Raw genomic sequence first — 21,455 nt, 5'->3', positions numbered from 1 at the left:
AAATCATTGCAATCTGGATCTTTGCTTTTATGACATGGCACTGAGTGCTCAAAGACACCCCTTGCAAAAAGGAGCTCACAATATAGGAGGCAGCTTCATTGATCTAGGTCTGAACATAATCATAATTGCTGATCACTGACTGAACATAAGGAGGTGCTGTACTTCAGAGAAATGCAAACCTGGCTAGTAAGTAAGCTCTCTTCTTCTTGAGGTAAGTAGTGACAGAGTACAGGCTGAGTTCTTTCTGTTTTATCTCATTGCAGGGGGACAAAGACACATGAGTTAGTGTGCTTGAAATTGCTTACTATTAAACTGCACATCAGAGCTTATCAAGTTAGAAAGCCTCATGAAAGACTAGACTGAAGGTGTTGTCTGACACTGTTTCTCTGGAGTGTCCTTGCATGTTGCTAAGGAAACTAAGAGATAAAAGAAAGATGCTCATAGTTGTTCAGATGAAAGAGTCTGAGATGAATGAGGGAGGCTAAATATCTTCTGTTTGGTAACAGGGCCAAACTGTAGCTCTAAACTACAGACCTTGTCACATGAGAGAAATGTGGAAAAAGCCCCCATGGTACCAGGAAAAGAGCTGCACTTTTGACAGCTTCCACTGGATTCCCTTGTCCTTGATCTTGTAAAAGCAGATCAGCTGCCTTTGAATGCATGCAGTGTGTAGTTTCAGTCCACCATCTGAATCCCTTCAAGACAAAAGGAGACTGGCCCCACCTTCTCTATTACTCTGCTTCCTTGTTTGCATCTTCCTGCCCCCCACACTCCTCTACCCCACCACACCACTGTATAGGATCCTGTGACTCAAATTGATAAGGGAATTTGACCCCACAACCTCCCTGTGTTCTATTATCCCTATTTTTAGTGCTTAAATACAGACAGAAGAGGATTTAACTGCTTTAAAAGAAAGAGGAAAAAGTGGAGAAGATTTTGACTGTGACATGAATTAAACCTATGTCACTAGACTTTCAGTGGCATGCACTGCACATTGTTATTCCTAGGCATTGTTTCCACTTGTATTAGTCTGTTACATTCCCCTTCATCCCTATTGATATGAGTTATAGCTTAGTCTTCTGTGTGGTTTTCCTCTGGCTTCAGCAGCTCTGACTAGCAGCAATTTGACCAAAAGCCTTTAGCCTACAAAATAGCTGGGGATGCTCAATGGGATGGAGAGATACAGATGTTTTCCTGTGACTCACAAGAGGATGTTTTGTTGAAGTCAGTTAGGAAACCACATAGGGCTTTAGTTCCTTTACTTAGCTTTCTTCCTGAAATCCATTCTTTCCCTGATATCATTTTAGCAAACGAGATTTTCATTGTCAATGAATGCAGTTTGAACTGTAGGAAAAAAAAAAAAAAAAAAAAAAAAAAAGAGAGAGATACAGAAGGTGTCATTGGCTGGAGAGACTTCTGGTCTTTAAGATACCAAATAAAAGAAAGAAAACCTAAGTGTTTTGCTTACTCATCAGTCTGTTCCATTTCAAATAGCTGGATCTTGGATTAATGAAGTTTGCATATGAATCAAATAGGTCCCTGCCAAATTCCCTTGCAGGAAAGAAAAAAGCAGTTAAAAAAATTTTAGGTCATCCATTAGCAAGACTTTGTTTCATTGTTTCATTTCATTTTTATAGCCACCCAATCCCCAAGAAATTTTCTAGCTTCTGATTGTCAGAAATGTAAAATTATTGTTACTCCTTTATGCATGAAGGACCTGCAGTTCCCTGTATATATGGCATCTCTTAAGTTGGAATTCCTGCAGAGTGGCAACTCATGTATTTTGAATTATGCTAATATTTCCAGCCTTCTCTCCCATGCAATCTTGCCCACTATACAGCTGTCTTTAAAACTAGCTGAGAAAATTATCACACTGACTGTAAAGTTCCTGATAGGATAGCATTTATACTTAGCAAGCATATTCAGGACACTGAACTTGAAAATTTTAGTAAGTTTCAATATCTCTGTCTAATGCCTTCTACCAAAGGGATTTTGGTCAGAGTAGGTGATGAATGGATGAAATAAATAGAGATATACATCCTCTCTTTGGTTAATTTAAACCATTGTCAACAGCGAGAGAGGCAAAAAGGAGAGGATGAGATTATTCAATACTGAGGGAATCTGCCCACATAGAAATTATTTCTCCGAGATGGAAAAAAATTCCTTTATTGCAGAAAACCATGCAGTTAAAACAGTTAATGATACTGATGATACTTATACTGATATAATGATAGTTAATGCAACTCAACTAAAATTCCCCCTTCCCCCCACCACCCACTTAATGATTTGGAAATAAGTGCTAGTTTTTTTCCTTCTGACCTACTTATTAAATTGTATTAAACAAGATTAAGTATGCATTTGCATCAGCAACAGCATTTCACAGTCAAATGCTGGATGACAGAAAGAGCTAGCTTACTTTCTCTCCAATTCCATGCAATGAATCAGTGAATTAATTTACCAGTGGACATGGAAAACAGCATCATGAAGCCTGTTTTATAACCAGCCATCAGTGGTGTGCAGTGAAATTCTTGTAATGAGCAAATCCATCAGACAGACAAACTGCTCTGATATTTGGCATTGTAGAAAGCAAAATGAGAAGTCCTAATCCAAATTCCTGAAGGACAGTACTTGCCAGTATTGAATTATATGATTTTTTTTTTGGAACACTTAATGATGTATTATAAAAAGTTCCTTTATTCATGTGAATATTCTTGTGATAACTTACACAAATAAGTACTTGCTTGGATAAGAGCTACAGAATTGCATCCTATGGGAATTATTTCAGCAGGGGTTTCTAAAGCATCCACCATTCTTAGTGAAAGTCTTAGACTTAGTTGATTAGGAATAATGCAAAATTATGTGCTATTTGTAAATCTTTACTCTCATTTAGTATATATGTACCTACAGCAAGTGTCATTCTCAGACTTTTTTCAGTGGAACCTGAAGCCAAAGAAAAGCTTACAGCTTTCACTGGGTGCTCCAGAAACCCTGAAGTGAATAGTTAGCAGAAGCCAGTCATTTAACAAACACAGAGAATTCACCAGTGCATTGTGTGACAAGGAATGGGAAAGCAGAACAGACCAGAATCTCATTTCTTCCCAGAGCTTTCCAGCTGATGAGTGTCAACTAAAATAGCAGATCTCCAAGAGGGGACTACTGCATTAAAGTGGAAGCTCTCCACTTCAATGTTTTTTATATTTAAAAAAAAATTATTTATCAGATAGAGCACTATGAAAAAACCCAAAATGTGAGCATTTTATCAGTCTGGCAACACTAAAGGAAAGTTCACTGATGGAAAAAAAAATAACTGTTTTTAAAAACTGGTTTAAGCAAACTTCTTTTATGTGTCTTTATTAAATTTGAAGACCATGACTTGAAAGTATGAAAAGCACATTTTGCTTGTCAAAAATCAAGACAATGTGATATCAGAAGTATTGGGATGTGAAGCAGTCTACAGGGCCAGGCCCACAGGAAAGAGCTTCAGAAAAAGTAATCAATGCCAAGGGGCTCTGAGACAGCAGTGACTCTAAGATAGCATGATGGCTTGATTACCATGTCCTTACTGACTGAAGTCAGTAAAATGCTGCCAGATTTCTGCATTTGTTTTGCAGTTTAATTGTATCTCTAAAACACCAAGGCACAATAATTCCAAGTATCAGACCCAGGGAATCACCAAAACTGACAGTCCAAGTACATTAAGCTGTGTACTTATCATTAGTACCATTCATGCTTCTGTGCCTCCATTGATGAACGCATTCCTGGCTCCCAAAAGTCAGCCTCTGCTGTTACAGACAGAGCTGCAAGTGACATTCTGTATTTCATAACCCTGAGCTCAATATCCATTATTGCTCCTTATGGCAATTCTAAAGATGTGCTTTATTTAAGGAAGCTTTTCTTCATCGAAATAACTGTAACAGATGTTTTATGTTCTATTTGTTTTGCTATGTGATAGCACTGCAGAGAGAGATTAAATTAATTCCCCAAGTAGTGCATTTCTAGGGTGAAACTAAATGAGAAGAAATCAAAACATATGTCCAAGGGAAAACCAAGCATCTCTTCAAGGGACAGATATTTTTGCAGTGCTGCCTTTACTGGTTCTTTACACATTGTCATTGTTTCCAGTGAAAAGCATGCATCACATTCCCAAGATCTGTGCACATTATCACATGGGTGGTAATGAACTTCAGTTAATGCTAAACCTATTCATAACCTATATTTTTTCTCCTGAATCACAATTCCCATATTCGTCTAATCGTCATGTTTTTATGTCTCAGTAGTCCTCGTCTAATGTACAGATTTATATATATTACAATTAATGTATTATTCTAGGTGAGTATTGGATTGCATGGCTAGAATGAAATTACTGTTCATTAAAGACCAGTAATAATTTATTTGACAAAATTCTAAAAAGAAATTAAAATTCTTGTTTGCAATTCCTTGAAGATATGTCATGGAAACTATATTACACTACATACATTTTGATAGACAAAGCTGCCCCAGGAACATTCCTTTTAAAAAGTATTAATAGTATAAAGATTATATACTTTAAAGGTTTTTGTATACTGAGTAAATAAGCCCAAACACTGTACAATTTCAGTGGTGAAGTATGTCATGATTTTTGCCTTGCTTGTCATGATTAATGGAGCGACAGATCCGCCCACAAGTCACTAGCACCATGACAAACCATGCTCTGGGAGAATGACAACTTTTCTCATCTAAATGAAAAAAGACATCAAGAAAATGTCACTGTTCCCATACTGAAGTCTTCTGACAAAACAAAGCTAGCGACACCACAACAGTCTCTCTCAACAGATGCCTTTACTAAAATTTCAATTTGAGAAACATGCTTTAAACACAAGATATTCTCCAAGGCATTAATCATCAATAGGATCTTGGGGCTGATTGTATTCTCTGCTTTCCCAGTCTGCATATATGGGGTTATTTTGATTGTCTGTGTTGGAAAATCAAAAAATTTTGAACTGAACTAGTGGTGCAGAACACATTTAAATGTGAACTTAAGAACTTGTGTGCTATAGCAGTGTAGATTTTTTTATATACAACACATTTTTTATGCAGAGACCCTTATGCCCCACACATGATAAAAAAAGCAATAGCTCTGCTTGAACTGCTTTTAAAAGAGCAAAATACTATTTAGGTTGAATTATTTCAGCATGGAATAAGTTCTAATGAAGGCTTGGGTTTTCTAGCCACTGAGACAGTGACTTTAAGGGTGCTTGGTGCACACAGTTAAACTCAGAGATATTAGAAGATAGAAGATTGATATATCAATACAGAAGATAGACTGAATTAAGCAGAAAGCCTTTGGTGTATGTATTGGGCCACTGTCCTGTACAGAGGGAATTTATGTTAAAAATAATAAAAGCCAGTAGAGGTTTAGCCAGCAGCAAAAGCTAGGTTGAGCATTTGTACTGATACCTCAGACAAAGCATGAGCTCACAGTTAGAGAAGTGGTTAGTATGAGTTGGTTGACACTCCCCTTCCTGTCCCTTTAGGCTGAGCTGCTGCTGTGCATCTAGCTGAGCCCAAGCTTCCTGCATGGAGGATTCTGTTCCTGGGACAGCAGAGTCCCCTGAGTCTGCAGCATGGTTGTGGTCATTCAAAGGGCTCTCAGCTCTCCTTTTGTAGAAAGGAGCAAAAGCACAGAGGTGCTAATGCAAGTTGTGCATGGTTGTTTTGGGAGTCTGAGGTAGAGATGGGGGTCAGATTTCATGCATTTGTCTGTCCTTTCTTGCAGCTCTGACTAGGAATGCTTATCATTTCTCATGAAAGAAATAACTGGTGGTAGCTCATCTAATCTTATCAGCTGCTGCTGTTGCTTTTTGAGATCAATATAAAGCATTTCCAGGTCCCTGCAGTGAGGTTCCATGGTTTCTTTGCTGTGCTTAGAGGTTCCCTGTGGTGTGCTTCCCCTGTTTCTTAGGTGTGCCATGAAACCCTGGCAATCCGAATCCCTTGCAGCGCTGTCCTCCCAGTGTATGCATATATATGTCTCCTTCCGAGGCACATGTGGGCACGTTCTTCTGTTCTCTTTCCACATAATTTTCATTCTTTCCCATGATTTATTCATGCTAGTTTGTCATCAAGTATTGTATTTCTGCCCATTCATTATCCAGTGGATGATAAAGAAATGATGTAATACCAAGCAGCACAAGAAAGAAATGCACCAGGGATGTGGTAGATTGGAGGCTTGTAGGTGCAAGACTCAAGGAGACATTCCAGTACATTCCCTGTCCTGGCAAATGTTACTGCTTTACTTGTGTGCCAAAATCCCATAGATGCCATGAGTTTCTGTAATGAGAATTTGCAGTTTCAGATCCTTGGAGCACAAGGTTTTCATTAGCTACCTGAAAAGGTGCCCCAGGCTTCTCTTCTGTCTCTTCAGAGGCAGGTGGTTCTATCAAGACACCAAGTAACACCTGCAGGCTGCAGGTCTGTAACTAGCAGTACTGATGTGAATAAACCTGTTCACAGCTTTAAAATTCAGCAGATGTACTGGCATTTACAGGTTTAGGATGTGATTGTGTGTGTTTCGTGTGTAGTAGTTGCTCAATGCTAAGGTAAGCATCTCTGCACCTACCACTGTTTTCTTCAGGCTGAAGTAACAAAGTTGAAAAATACTAAATCTGTATGGGAATAGTAAAAGCTACAGTAAGTTGTTAATTGTTTTTAGATGTAACTTACCTCTATTGATTTCTACCTTTAAAACAGTGTATCTTGTTGACCACAACTTTAAAATGTCTGTTTTTTGTTCTTCTCCTGTATCTCCTGCTGGATTGGGAAGGTGGACAGCATGGCGAGTCTCCACAACATACATGTTCGCACAGGCTGCTTCTGTAACACGGGAGCCTGCCAGATGCATTTGGGCATAAGCAATGAGAACATCCAAAAGAACCTGCAGGTTAGTTCCTGAATGTGTAAAGTAAGTATGTCACATCCCATGGTTTTGAGTCTCTGTGACTTTACAAATGAAGTTAATTTTGACCTGCTTTCTTTAAGATTTCAACTCCCTTGCCTTGCTAGAGGACTAAACTAATTGAAATTTGTTCATTGAAATGAATTGAAACAAAATATTATATGTATGCAGAGAAGTATGTGTTGCTTGTTATTATTTCATTGGAGAGTAGGAAATTGGACCTTCTTGTTTGGTTTTGGAGTTGCATGATATCCAGACTTCTAGCAGAACAGAATTTCCTGGACAATTCCTCTAATTTTTTTCTTTAAGTATCCTAATTAATTATTGTACCTAATAATGTTCAAGTCTTGTAGATCTGTTGCTGTTGGATGTTACAATTTAAAGTACATATGCAAATTGAACAGGAAACAATAATGGCAAATACATGGTGAAACTCAGAGAATGAAGCAAATTTAGATGACATCTACTTAGATTACTGGTGGGTTAGGTTTTTAGAATATGAATGCAAAGACTGTTTTCAAGATTACTAATGTTTTCCATAACCTGTCATTAAAAGATGTACAGCAGGATGTATTACAGTGAAGTGGAGGAGGCTTCCTGTCTGCATATTTGTCAGAGTTTGAAATTACAGTAAATTACTTCAGAACAATAAAAAATTTTATTTATGGTGTTCTTCAAAAGGCAAAAAAAATCTAATGGCTGTAATGATATCATAGCTCCCTTACAATTTCACAGAGATATATAGATAATTTTGCAAATACATTTACATACAGGACTGATAGCACAAGTTCTTAAAGGCTACTGCAGTTCTTTGATACCTTCCTTGGCAAAATGAGTTGCCATGGAAGCTCTCTCCTCTGAGAAAGCAAAAAAACAGGGTCTACCCTTTTGCTGAAGTGAAAATTGCCAAATAACCAGCTGCAATACTCTTGGATATCCTTATACAAGGAGGCTTTTTTTTTAAGGAGTGAGTGCCTTCTTCTAGTCTATCATTTAAATGGAGATAGGCTAAAGATAGGCTAAATAATGAGGTGGTACAGTTACACAATTCATATTTTGGGACATTCCATTCCCATCAGTGCTTTGAGAAGGATCATGATGAGTTATTGACAACATTACTATGTAGAGGAAGGCATCTTTTATCACGTTATTTGCACATATACTTCAGTTTCATTTTTTCCCAGGGTGCTGGCTGTATTCTTCCTTCCCTGATGAAGTTTTACATGATAAAATGTCTGTGAGGGAGGACTTTCTGTCTTCAAGTGTCCCTGGAGAAGTGTGGTTAGTTTTCTTTGAATGTTATGTAGGAACTCATTTACTTATTTGCACAGTAGGAACTCTCTCCTCAGTCAATCAAGCAATACTTGGCAGAAGGGTTACAGAAGGGTATATTAACAGATGCAACCTAATTTTGCAAATATTGCTTCTGCTCTGTTGTCAAGGATAAAAACTACATTACACTGTATTAAAATATTTACTACTGTGTTGCATGCTTTGACATAGATGTAGGTCTTTTATTTTTCCTTGCATAAATGGCATTTGTGTTCGCTGTCCTGTGACATTCCTTGCTTAAAAAAAAGCCATCATGTAAATAAACTATTCACGTGTCCATTTTAATGGGACAGAAATGTGTACATAGATTAGATTCTGAGGAAAAACACCCCGACAGTTGCTGTACTTAGGGAATAGGATGCTGAGTTAGGACTAGATCTCAAGTCCATTGGTGATCTGCTATTAAGTCGATGAACAAAGGGGGACTCTAGCTTGTTTTACTGGTGGTAAGTGGCAGCACTCACTGAATGGGAAACTTTCACTCTTAAGGGAGAGTTTTCCATAGACTCTTGCATGACAGATGTATCAAATGCATATCTACATGGAGGTCACTGCAGAGCATTAAAAGATTTTTTCACTGAAATTTTGTCAAGTGGCAGCTTGTGCTCTTCAGAGGAGGGAGTGTTAGAGGAAAGACTGGTTCCCTTAATCTCAAACGCAATGTGCTGACTGGATCAGTAACACAGATTTGATGGACACATTTGATGGATATTTGATGGATAGTCACTTTGGATGTCTGAGCTCTAGATTCAAGTCTCTGCTTTGCTGCAATACCAGATGACTTAGTTCTCTGCTGTTTGGACTAAATAAACACAAGCCATGAAAAGATGGTGTAAGATGTCACTCTTCTGACAGAGAATATCCAGAAAACTGCCCCAGAAAAATCAACCTCCTCATGGTTTGTTCACTTATCTGAACATAACATCGCAGTTTGAATCCCAGTTTGAACTATGCAGGTAAGACTGGAATATCCCTGGAGATTGTTCAAGCTGACAGTCATGGAATATAGAACCTTTTTGTGGTTCTTGATATGTTTTTGAGAAGTTTCTCTTCCTCCAGAGTAGAATAGGGCAAGCAGCTCAAAATTATCTTCATAGTCTGAGTAAATCGTAAGATGATTGAGGGTTTTTTCTTTGTTTTCTTTGTATTGATGACCTAAACTATTTTTGCAACAGTTTTTCAGGTTAGATTTAAGATACTTATTAATAATTAGGTAAAATTAGATAGGAAAAAAAGCAAAGTATCATAACAGCTCTCTGTTTTCTTCCTATTTCAAACTAGGCTGGCCATGTCTGTGGAGATAACATAGACCTAATTGATGGACGTCCCACTGGTTCTGTGAGAATATCCTTTGGCTACATGTCTTCTTTTGAAGATGCACAGACCTTTTTGAATTTCATCATAGCCACCAGACTCTCCAAATCAGACACTGGGATTCCTTTCCAGTCTGTTACAGAGCCGATGACTGAGTCTGTTCCAGATGACCACGTTTCTTTTAACAGTGCAGATAAATTGTCTCAAATACTGCAAATCTCTGATGGAGAACTCAGGAATATTCCATCTGAGGCAGAGACAGCTGGCAAGTGGCAGCCACTGGAGCCTGAGGCAGAAAGCATAAGGGCAGCTGTTTCTGAGACTGCAGTGCCAACATGTAGAAAAGGTGGCAAGCCCATCACCGTTGCCAAAATTTACCTCTACCCAATCAAATCCTGCTCTGCATTTGAGGTACGTGCTTTGAACTATTCAGAGGTATTTGTGCAGCTCAGCCTTGTGTTTTTCATCAGACATGTTTATATGACATACTAGGAAGCAGTGTGTGAGTACCCATGTTTCCTTTTTTCCAGTTTCTGGGATCAAGTCCACATGTTAGGCTAAAATTGAAGAATTATGAATTAGGCTGAAGTTATGGGAGAGGGGTAAATGTGTCTTCTGTTCTCCACTCCCCCACAACAAGTAAATTTGCACATAATATGCTGTCTTGAAGAAAAAGATTGGATTTGCAAAACTTGCCTAAAATATAATCAAGTAATTAGTATGCTTTTGCAGAATGACATGTGATGGACTTGTAGGCATTGATGGGTAGGCAGCAATTGAGAAATAACTTGATTAACATGTTATAATTGAGAGGCGGCTGATTTACATTACAAAGAAATGTTATCATTAAAAATACATTTGCAACAGAAATATGACATTTAAGTGTTGCTGTGCTATTTGAAAGTTCAGTCTTTGAAGATTTTAATTGCTTTTTTACCAAGTTAATAATATCATCACCTTAGCTGAGACTTTTTTTTTAAATAATGCATGATGAAATAGGTGTATGGCCCACACATGATCTAGAATGTCACTCTGCTTAGTACCAGACTGGGAAGTGATTTAATGAATGTCAATAATGGTATAACTTTCCCTACAAAATCTTATTGGTGTAGGTTAGTGTCTCACATCTGAGAGAAAATTGGGGTCAAATCCAGTGACAAATCCCCTGCATTTCAAACAGGGCTTCTCAGCTGATTTGATCATATGTTGGGTATTTTTTTCTTTCTCAGTGCAATGAGGTTGGGCAATTAAGCACTATTAAATGATGAACAAAACGTCTGTATTTTTAAATTTGGGTTGGCTTATGATGTCTAATTCAGAGGCACAATCCTGAGCATTGAGACCTCAACAAACAATTTCCACCCTTTATTAACCTCCCACTAGATCAAATTGTTTAGAAAATAAAATTAATTGCCCATTTCATGTGAAAATTTTTAAATTTTTGTTGAAGTGTTTCACAGCTGTATTACAGAAGCCCAGTATAGAAGCTGCTGAAACACACTGGCAGTGTTCATGCACATTTCAGTTTAAGTTCTATTTTTGACATCAGGCTGCTGTTGTGAGATACATGCCACAGCATTCAGCACTAGGAAGTCTTTGAAGTGATTGTGCCCAGGAGCAGGTAAGACATAGCTCAGCATGAAGGAAAGCTTATATTTCCCCACAAGCTGAGCTGGGTTTCTCCTCTCCAAGCTCTGTGAGGGGAAACAGCTTTAGGTGATAAATCTGCACAAACCTGGTGCTCCCCAGCAGACAGGACTGCAGTTCTGTATGGAGGGGGAAATCCCCATGCCTCATGCATAGTGCTTGTGCCAGGCATGTGTTAATGGGCCCAGAGTGAAAACAGGGCTCATCTTTGCTCGGCTTCTACCTCTACAGTTCAACACTGTTCTGTAAGCAGTGAGAGATGGATACCTGCTTATTCATTTTAGCATAAAATAAGCATCTGCAGTAGGAGAAATAAATTTTCCTGGATATTTCTGTTTCTTTTCATTGACTGCAAGAGGAATCCAAGGCAACTTAGATTATGCAGCAGCACTAGCTGTTCTGAATAATTTAAAAACAGATATAAAAACTGCAACTACATTATGAGATTTAATTTTGCATGTCTAGAGTAATTTTTGAAGTCTGTTTTGATTTTTTTATGACAAAGCCTCAGCCATATTAGAGCCCTGTAGTATAAGCACTGTCAGAGCCTGTGTTGCCAAAGAGTAACAATTACAATTGAAAGAGAAAATTAAATAAATACTGGTTTAAGTATGTGGTATTGGAAGGGACTGGAATTTCACTATAAAGAGCATTTAGCTCTTCTCCTCCTCTACTTATAAAGTGATTTTTGTGCATTTCCACATGGTTTCCATGTGGTTTATAGAAGATACATGAGTGCATATGAAAGAACAGTAGAAGCTGACCTAACAAATCCACTAGCGATGGGCTTTCACTGCATTGGGAGAACTAGGAGTTGAAGTCAAAAGAGTATTTTGATTTTTATGGGGTTTTTATATTTAAATGAATCCCTGCAAAAATATTTTTTAATTACTTTCTTTCTGTCCACCAGATGTTCTTCATGTTTTTTCTTTCCAAAAGTCTGACTGGCACTTCTAGACCTGTCATGCACTTATACCCTCCCTGTGAAAGATCTTCCAATCTCACTGTCTGCATATTGAAGAGATAAAAATGCCATCTTACAAATGTATCATTTGTAAAATGAACTTCAAAACTCAATGAATCCCATTCTAAATCAAAGTGGATTAGTCTCTTCCCAATAGGTAAGAGTAGAATAGAAAGCCATGACTGCAAGACCCAGACCCTGCAGAGTGCACAAACCTCCAACATGTAGATATATATGTGTTTTTATATGCCATTACTGCAGTTTCAGCCTGTATCACCTTGAAATAGGAAAACAGTGTATGTCACATGCACTGGAGTTTGAAGCAAGACATGCTAGAGAAGAAACCACAATTAAATAGACTCAAATCCTGAAAATCATTTTGCCTTATAAAATATTGATTATACCAGACTCTCTAGGCTTTATAGTGACTGAATCATATGTAAAACTATTCTTTAGCCCTTTGTTGAGTGTTTTTTTTTTTTCAGTGTTCACACCTAACATTATATTATCTCCTTACTTCAGGAAACACATAAACTTCTGAAGTAGTAATCATGTAGCTTTAGTCTTTGATTGGAATGTGAGAATTTAAATTCAGTGTCTTGTTTTTAATCTAAAATAGCTTTAGATGCTTTGTAGTTGCTGGAAATTTAGAACAGTGCTTTCCCAATTAAAAATTTGATCTCCATGTTTATAAGGTAACTCTCAGCTAGCTGATGTGAAAAGGGAAAAGTGGTTCAAGTTTGATCTGCAGTAAATTCATTCACCATGTATCAGATCAGATTAGAAGCTCATAGATTTGTAGGTTCATACTCCTGCTGGTATGGGAGGTCAAATGTTTAGCATGTGTAGTAACTAGGGTTTATTGTAACTACATGATCACTTGAGTTTTCCTAAAATAATATGTGCAGTGGAAAATTCCAGCTAAGTGTGTGCAGGACTCAGCCCATCTGCCAGTGAAATCTGCCCACGGACTTGCTGGTTGCAGGGTAGATGATTAGTGGCAGGAGGACAAACTCGAGGAGGAAGTGAGTGCAAACTCACAGCTGTTTGATCTCCTCTTTAGAGTCATATAATCTCCTTCTCTCCTAAACTCTGATTTCTCTGTTCTATTCTAAGTGGTTTAGTATGAGAGGTTCTTGACCTCCAGAGAAAATGAGAGGGCAGAGAGCTTTGGCAGCTAGGAGGATGAAAGTTGGTGTGAAAATTGTCAGCTCGCTGCAGGTTGGGTGGTTTCTGCAGAATTTTATGAAGTGTTCTGGTCACTGTTGTCCTATGGATTTTGTGCACATGGTGCAGAAAGCAGAGGGCAGAATTTTCTAACTCAACTTCTCAAATGTGTTTTCCCTACAATTATTTTATTAAATGGAGAAAAGCAGAGGAGTAACCTCTATCCCAGACCACTTTCTTTTTTCCAACATAAAAATGTGTTTTAAACATGCATTTTTAAACAGGAACATCTCTCATGTCAATGACTTTTGCATAATTATATAATGTAATGTGCCCAGTGAAAGAGGTTAGGAATTTAAACTAATAACTAATTAATAACTTTATTATTCTTACAGTAGGTTTCAGAGTATAAAAAATTGCATCTCAGCAGAGAAGACAAACTGGCTTTTAATTTAAAATACAATGCAAATTCATAGTGATCAGTGGATAAATTATATATAAGACCACTAATATTTTTAAACTTAGATAATTTAAAGCCTTTTCAGTGATTCCTTTAATGTGTTCAAAAACTGTGTTAGCCTTCATGATGGCATTACTGTGAACTATGGGAGAAATGCAACCCAAAATATTTTACAGAAAATTCTGAAATAAAGAAAAAAACAAACAACCCCACATGTTTTTACAGTGGCTGTTTTTATTTTGCAATAAGAAAAGATGGACTAATGCAGACGGGACAATATCAAGTACTGGCTGTATTATGCAATTGTCCTTGTGACAGATAGACAAGACCTTACATTGCATGATCCTGGGATGAATCATCACCTGCCATGCTTGGAATGAATGTGTATGCTGGTATCTATCAGTAAAACTCAGCTTTCCATCTGTTCTCCCACTTTTAATTTGTCCCAGTGGCCAGAGGTGGCCAGGCAACTTCAGGGAATCACGTTACAGGCTATAATATAATGCACTCTTACTCACCTATGCTAACCTGTTCTGTTTTACTTTATTTAACAATCCCTTCAGCCCCTTTGAAATAATATCTGCACAGAGCACAGGCCTAAGTGCTGAGAAGAGAAATGAACGTGTTCCTCCTTGCTCATCTCCAGTGTCAGTATTAGCAGCAAATCTGCTCTGGCTGTTTAGAGCCATCTGTGACCTTCCATCCAAGGCAGGGCACAGTTGTTTTGTTGTTGCAACTTTCTTTACCACATGTGCAATGCAGTGAGCTGAAAAGTGGGGAGGGAGCTGGGCACTTGACAGTGCACAGAGGACATCCATGACAGGACAGGGACTCCCTGCAGGGCACACGTGTGTGACTCTCACTGCAATGGCAAATACCCATAACAAGCGAGGGAAATGGGCTGAGGACCTGAAGTCATGAGCTGCATCATATTTGTGGTGTGAGTGAAGCATGGAGTTAGTTGCCATTATTTTGGACCTGTCAGATGTATCTTGAGTGGAGGGTGTTGATTTTTTCCAAATATTTACTAGCCAGTTAGCTGGGCTTACCCTTTAATACCTGTCAGCATGTAAGAACTACTAGAAACTGATTAAAGAAAGGTTTTGTTTAGCTCATAAAACCTCTTGCCTTCAGTGAAGGGTAAGCACACGCTTAAGCTATTTCCTGAATAAGACTGCTGTCCTGAAATGGAACCAAAATAATTGGATGTTGCAATAGGGAACTGAGAAACTTTGTGCTCTTTTTCTATTTTTCTGCTTTTTAGTTTATTCTGCTCTCTGTATATTGCAAATCCTGTCAAGATCTGTTGGATTCATGTGAGGATGTATTACCAATTAATGATCTTCTTTTTTGGAAGGGAGATTTGTTAGCAGGAAATTCTCACAGTTCTCAGATGATCACCAGCTGTTCAAATGCATTTTGTAGTCTAATTATACAGGATAACCAAAAATGCTGGTCTCTCCAAAGAATAATTTCCACTAAGAACAAAAGTGTGTTCTTCAGCTGATATTACAGTCTTTGGTCTATGATACCTCTCCTAAAAAAGATAGAGTAAAGGTTCACATAGCTGAGGTGCTGACAGTTTGAGGAACTTGGATAATGTGGTTTAAGATGCCAATGAAAGACCTAAAATTTATATTTATTACTGAATTTTTCATCCACACTTGCATTTAAAAAATTGCCCAATAGTATTATAAACCAAGTGAATTTCTAGAACACATTTCTTCTCTTTTTTATTTTTTTTATTATTTTCTGTATTCAGTGTAGTTGGGAGCACTGTGGTGAAATTATTTTGAGTTCAGCTTTGATGCTTTGAGTTTTCAGTTCTAGTGTGCCTTCCCTTAGCTTTCTATAGTCAGGCTGTCAGTGTCAAACTGCTGCTCCAGGCTTTTATAAAAACAGGAAAAGTTTATAAGAATGAGATATTTTAGGTTCTGATAAGTGTTGGGTCAATCACATGATAAACAAAAATGTGATTTTTAATTAATCTAGCCAGTGCTTCCAGGCATGCTGCTCTTCATAGCATCAGACTGTGCTTGACATGTCTTTTACCCAATAGTATTTTGCTGGTGTTTTGTCAACTAATTCATGTGAGATGTACTCAGCTTTTCTGTAAGAATTCAGTGAAGTTCAGCTGTTTTCTCCATATTCAACTGTGACTAGAAAGCCTACATGAGCTGAAGAATGTGTTAGTGGCCAGCTTTATATTGCAAGAATGGTATTAATATTTTAACATTCTGGAGAAGAAAGCAGATATTAATGTCACCCAAAGGCATTACTAAAATTGCTCTCTTTTTGGATTTCAAGATTACCATCTGCGTAGCATCAGAAACAGATGTTCTTTTCACCAGAAAAATGTATGTGAAAGCAAGGACAATATTCTTGTATGGGCTATTGAATGTAAAGACTGTTATAGAAGTAGTGAAAGAACTCATAGCAAAGAAGACAATGGGTTTTGTTGCAAGGGAATCTAAAGAACTATTATTCTCCCAGCTACACCAGAAGCTTCAATGGCAGATTTTCTCAAATGGGTTAATTGATAAGGTGGTTCCATGTTATAAAAAATAAGTTTTTACAGAATTGTGAATTTCAGAGTTTTCCTGCTGTCTGTTTGATTGGTTTTGCCTTAATTCATAAAATTCCTGTAAAATTTCTATGCTTTGTAAGTTAAATTAACATATCTGGGGGAATAGGTCCTAAAAATAGATGAGTACAAAACTGAAGACAATTTTCAGAGTGTTTCAGAGATCGTTTATTCTTACAGCTCTGTTAAACTGTATGGTGATATGCAACAACTTAGAGTAATTTGATTTTCTTTTTTTTTTTTTAGTCAGCTTTGTGCAGTGATATCTTTATCTTTGATTTGCAATTAAGGTTTCTCTTATAAAAAGCTGACATTAGCTTGCATAAGTTTTCCTGATTTCAACGAGTTTCATTAATGGATTCTTTTGCCTCTCTTTTCAGCATGAATCTATTAATGTGGCTAACATTTCTTAAACCCTTGTACCCACTCCTAATGCTTTCCCAGGTTACAGAATGGCCAATAGGAAACCAGGGTTTGCTCTATGACCGAAACTGGATGGTTGTAAACCAGAATGGAGTCTGCATGACTCAGAAGCAGGAGCCAAGGTTGTGTCTTGTGAATCCCTCAATTGATCTGAAGCACAAAGTTATGGTCATTCAGGCAGAAGGTTAGTAAACAATATCCTTTCCTTCCCATCTTTGTTGGTGTCAAATTTCTAGGCAGGGACACCTGCTTGCTCCCACCAAACTACTGAATGCTGTGCATGCTTACTGGTGACTTCAGGGACAAGTTCTGTGCCAGCTGTGGGCAATGAAAGCCCAACCTGTTATATGCAGCCCTGGAGGTCTTCCTAACTTATTGTAAGGGTAGGCAGAGAGTAGATAGAGACTCCCATAAAGGGAATGCTCCAGGATGGAGAAGAGAACAGACAGATGTGGAAATGTACTGACAGTGTCTCTCTATAGCATGAAGTCCCATAGCTGAAGGGACTGTTAATGCTGCAAAGATAAATAGAAGTCTAACATTATAAACACCCTGGCCAAAAACCTTCCTATTTTGTATCTCTCTTCCTCCTTCCATCTGTGGGATTAGAGGGGTAGAGTCTTCAGTGGAAATTAGTACGAATTAAAATAAGGACCAGACATTATTTAACTCAGTTAAATACCTGCACTAGCAAGCAAATATTTAATGATGCTTGAGCTTCCTGGAAATTATCAAAATCCTTTTTATTCACTGCTGAGGGGAAAAAAGCAAGGAAAAAAAAAAAGTAAAGTGTTACAGAAAGCCCTTTGATACTCAGGGGTGAAAAATATTTGTTTTTGTAACAACCCCATTGCCACTGAACACTGGAACAGGCTTGGATTCCACAAAAGTCATTACTAATGCCAAGTTTGCATGTGTCTGAATGGTGTTCATCATTTCCCTGGGGTCCAACATTTACTCAGTCTGTATGTCTTAACCATTAATAATATATGTGTCCACATTTTCAGCAGCTAGAGCAAAACAAGGGAACCTGTCTTCAGATTTTTCACCCTTTGTTAGAAATCCACAAGTGGATCCGTAACCACAAGTCTCCTTTCTGTGTGTACATTACAATTGTTGTGATCTCCAACTGTCTGAGCACTCTCCATAGAATTAAATCAGACTCATTGATTCTTTTTGTCTGAAATAGGTTTCTCAAAAGTACTTTTTTGATGGTTCCACTAATCATGTGCTATTTTCTGTGTTGCCAATCCCAAACACAATATACTCTCTTCTTAGGGATTCCAGGCTTGCTCACTGGCACACACTGCTGCTTTCCCCTCTTTCCTCCATACTCTTTCTTTGAAAATCTATCATTAAGTAATTTCAATTCTATGTGGAGCACCTTGCACTCAAATTTCTGTAGTACAGTTGCACAGACAGCTTTCTCCCACACCTTTTAAATTACTAAGTGCTTCAAAGCTAATTATTGCTAGAGATTTATTTCCTTACCATCCCTCTTCCTTTCTGACCACTCTGAGTCTGTTCTATTTTTTTTCCTTGCTAGCATTTGTTCAGACAAGTGCATACCCATTAGTATGTTCAACTGCCAATAACATCTGTGAGTAACACCTGACATACTTCAGGGAGTCATGAGGAAGTTTTCTCAGACAAAAAAGACAGTCAAGACACCCATTTCACACTGAGATTTACAACTTCTTGCCACAGTTAGTGCCGGGTGAAATTTGCCTTTAAATTCTATGTTTTATTGTGTGTCTTTTTTGGAGTTTTCACTATCATTTGCCTTCCTTCCAATGAAAGTGAGAACCATTTCCACACAGAAGTGATTACCCAAGTCTATTGATCATTTTTCTACTCAAGAGCAATTAATCACTGTGCTCTAACAGGAATGTCATTGCCATTTTTTTACAGTCTGCTTTGGTACAGCCAGTGTGGAAGAATGGAGCAATTTTATTCTTTGTATAATGATTCTAGCTACAAAAATCATAGCCCATGAGGTGATCTGGACCCTCTTTCCTAGTAGTCCTGCTGTTTTTTACTCTCATAGTTGTCTTGCAATCTGTGGCATTTTTTAAAAGTCTTGATGGTGAGAGACAGTGGCTCTCTTTTCCTTGAGGAGTCTTTTCCAGAGCTTACTGCTCCTAAGATGGCACAATGATGGGAGCACATACAAACCAGCAGGGTAAGACTGAGCAGATAAATCTGTAGGAAGTTGTTCCAATATTTATTATGTTTTCTTTCTTCTTACCTGTAGTCTAAATCCATTATTTGCTTGTTGGTGTTAAATTATTAATTTTCTTTTCTTTTATCCCTTCACAAACATGGGTCAGTGTTATATCTCCCACTTAAATCATTTCACAGCAGACAAATTGAATTTAATAAATTTACTCTTTCCTTGAAAATCCCACGTCAATCCTGCTGCTTTTGTCACCACTCCTCCAGTCTGTCTGTAGTTGATTGCAAATCAACTGAAGCTGAATGCTGCATGTGAGCAGTGATCCCTGTGGTGGGGAGCAGCAGAGCTCAGTTGAGCCAGGCTGGTTGTTCTGAAGCTCAGAACCTTCACTGCCTGTGTCAGTGCTTGATGTTATTTCAGACCTGTAGTGTTGGGTTCCTGGGATATTTTTTCCTGTTATCTTATATTTACATATGTATGTACACAAACAATGGGATGGGACTGCTGGAACAGACTCAAAGCCTTTATTCCATCACAATCATCAGTCTCATTTTACAGAACCAAGCAAGGGAGATGGAAATAACTCCAGCCACTTAAAACAGCAGAAATTCTCTTTGTTACAAAGTCTTTTAACAACTTTCTAGCTAATATTATAATACTAAGAGCTGACAAGAGTTTGCTCTAGTCAATTAGTACCTCTTGCTTTGAAGAATGCTTGCTTGAAATAGCTTAAAACAATGGATAAAACTTCATTATTAAGCTTACCTATTTCTACTGTCTTGCTTAACACTTTTTCCTGAGGGTTCTCTCTACACAGCTCATAGCCCTATTGTTTCTTGCCCTGTATCTTCAGCATTCTTGCATTTCTCCATCCTGAGATTGGCTTTCACACAGCTTTCTGAGAGTTTTATAGCTTTGCTATTTCCCACACCATAGCTCTTGCTCTGCTGACTAGCAGTACCTCCAGGTCTCTTCGTGCTCTGCTCCTTCAACCACATGGAAGGCTGCCCACCCAAACTGCCTCTCCTCAGCCACAGCCACTTGCATCTTTCCAAGATGAGTTTTGTTCCCTCCATCTCTCCTCACCCTGCCCTCATAAGTCGCTGTCCTAAGTTTCTCTGTTCTTTCCTTTTCTGCAAAACCCACAGCAGAGAGTCTAAGGCAGCCTGCTGCTGGAATGGGTGTTCTGGTCAATTCCTGAAGCCCAGTGAGCCGAATCCCACAGAGCTGAAGTACACAGCATTTTTTAAGAGCGTTTTGCTGTTGCACTATTAGATTATGGTGAAGACTTTATCTGTGTCACTTTCAAAACATAATGAGTCTGTTCTCTCTTCCCCTCCAGGCACATGCTTTCCTCTCCCTCTAGAAGTTTTCATTAGCAGAAAAATTGTTTATGGCTATTTTATTGCAATGTGGCTTAATATTCTCTGTCTTCTCTGTCCAAGAAAAATTTGTCAGCATGATTTAGCATGACTGTAACTACTTTAACACATTTTGCTGAATTCTCTATGTGCTGAAACACCCTTTCAGGGTTGTTCTTTAACCCCTGCCTGTTGGGTGGCTCTGTACCCCAGCTGTGGAAGGGCAGATCCTGCTGTCTGACCGACCCTGCCGTGCAATCCTGCCACCACTGTGGGTAGCAGGGATGGCACACTGGGGCTCTGCACAAGCCCAAAGCTGCCTGAAGGCTTAGGATCCTTTCCTGGCATGTCTGTCAAATAAGTTGGCTTTCATGGCAGCTGAGGAGCTCCAGCTGTTTCCTGGATTTCTGACGAAGGGGTTAAGTGAGAGCAGAGGGAGAGGAAGGGGTTGTGCATACTCTCTCACTGGCTGTACTTTTCTTCAACAGAGGGAATGAAATTTTAATCTTGAGAAATTCTATTGATTAATTTTGTCAGAATTATTTTCTTAGTTTATGTGATTAATAACAGGCATTTCCTATTTTATTTACTGTTAAGCGTGTAACAAAGCCTTTCTATCACAGAACTCACTTTGAGAAAATCATTGTATCTAACTCCAAATCAGGTCCCATGGAGAGAAAAAACTATTTGTGTCTTGACTGAAGTTATTAGAGGTTTGACTCTCAGTAACTTGAAGGTGGGCAGGAGCAAGTGCCTTCATTTCCAGAAATCTCATTACCTGTGTGAGAATCAAGTGAAATCTCCTTGTCCTCCTCCATCAAATGTGTGGGAGCACAGATTGCATTGCACTTGTTCCTGACCTACACAAATGTGTAGCCAAACAGAATTTGGCTGAGAATACATTTCTGGAAAAGACTAATTTCTCTCTTTCCATTTTAGCTGACAATCAGCATTACTTTGGCAAGTTGGGCATTAGTTTGCCACTGCACAGTGGGAGAAATTCTGAAGGTTGAGGAGGCACTTTAAAATATTGGAGTAGAAAGATGCTAGCAAAACTGAGCAGCTAATTGCACTTTATGGAGTTTATTGTGCC

At 38.3% G+C, this 21,455-nt stretch overlaps 1 protein-coding gene across 3 annotated transcripts in view; it reads left to right on the top strand.

Moving 5' to 3' along the window:
* The window catches only part of MOCOS (molybdenum cofactor sulfurase), a 206,150-nt gene that overhangs the window by 161,450 nt on the left and 23,245 nt on the right, over nt 1-21,455 (top strand). For all 3 annotated transcript variants that reach the window (XM_079300626.1, XM_079300625.1, XM_079300627.1), the window contains 3 exons: nt 6,803-6,919; nt 9,548-9,991; nt 16,847-17,009. In XM_079300626.1, the coding sequence (XP_079156752.1) occupies nt 6,803-6,919; nt 9,548-9,991; nt 16,847-17,009 (724 nt within the window). The remainder of the gene's footprint in view (nt 1-6,802; nt 6,920-9,547; nt 9,992-16,846; nt 17,010-21,455) is intronic.

The sequence above is a fragment of the Erithacus rubecula genome (genome assembly GCF_903797595.1).
Source record: "Erithacus rubecula genome assembly, chromosome: 3".
Classification (NCBI taxonomy): domain Eukaryota; kingdom Metazoa; phylum Chordata; class Aves; order Passeriformes; family Muscicapidae; genus Erithacus; species Erithacus rubecula.
This window is presented reverse-complemented; position numbering and strand designations above follow the sequence as displayed.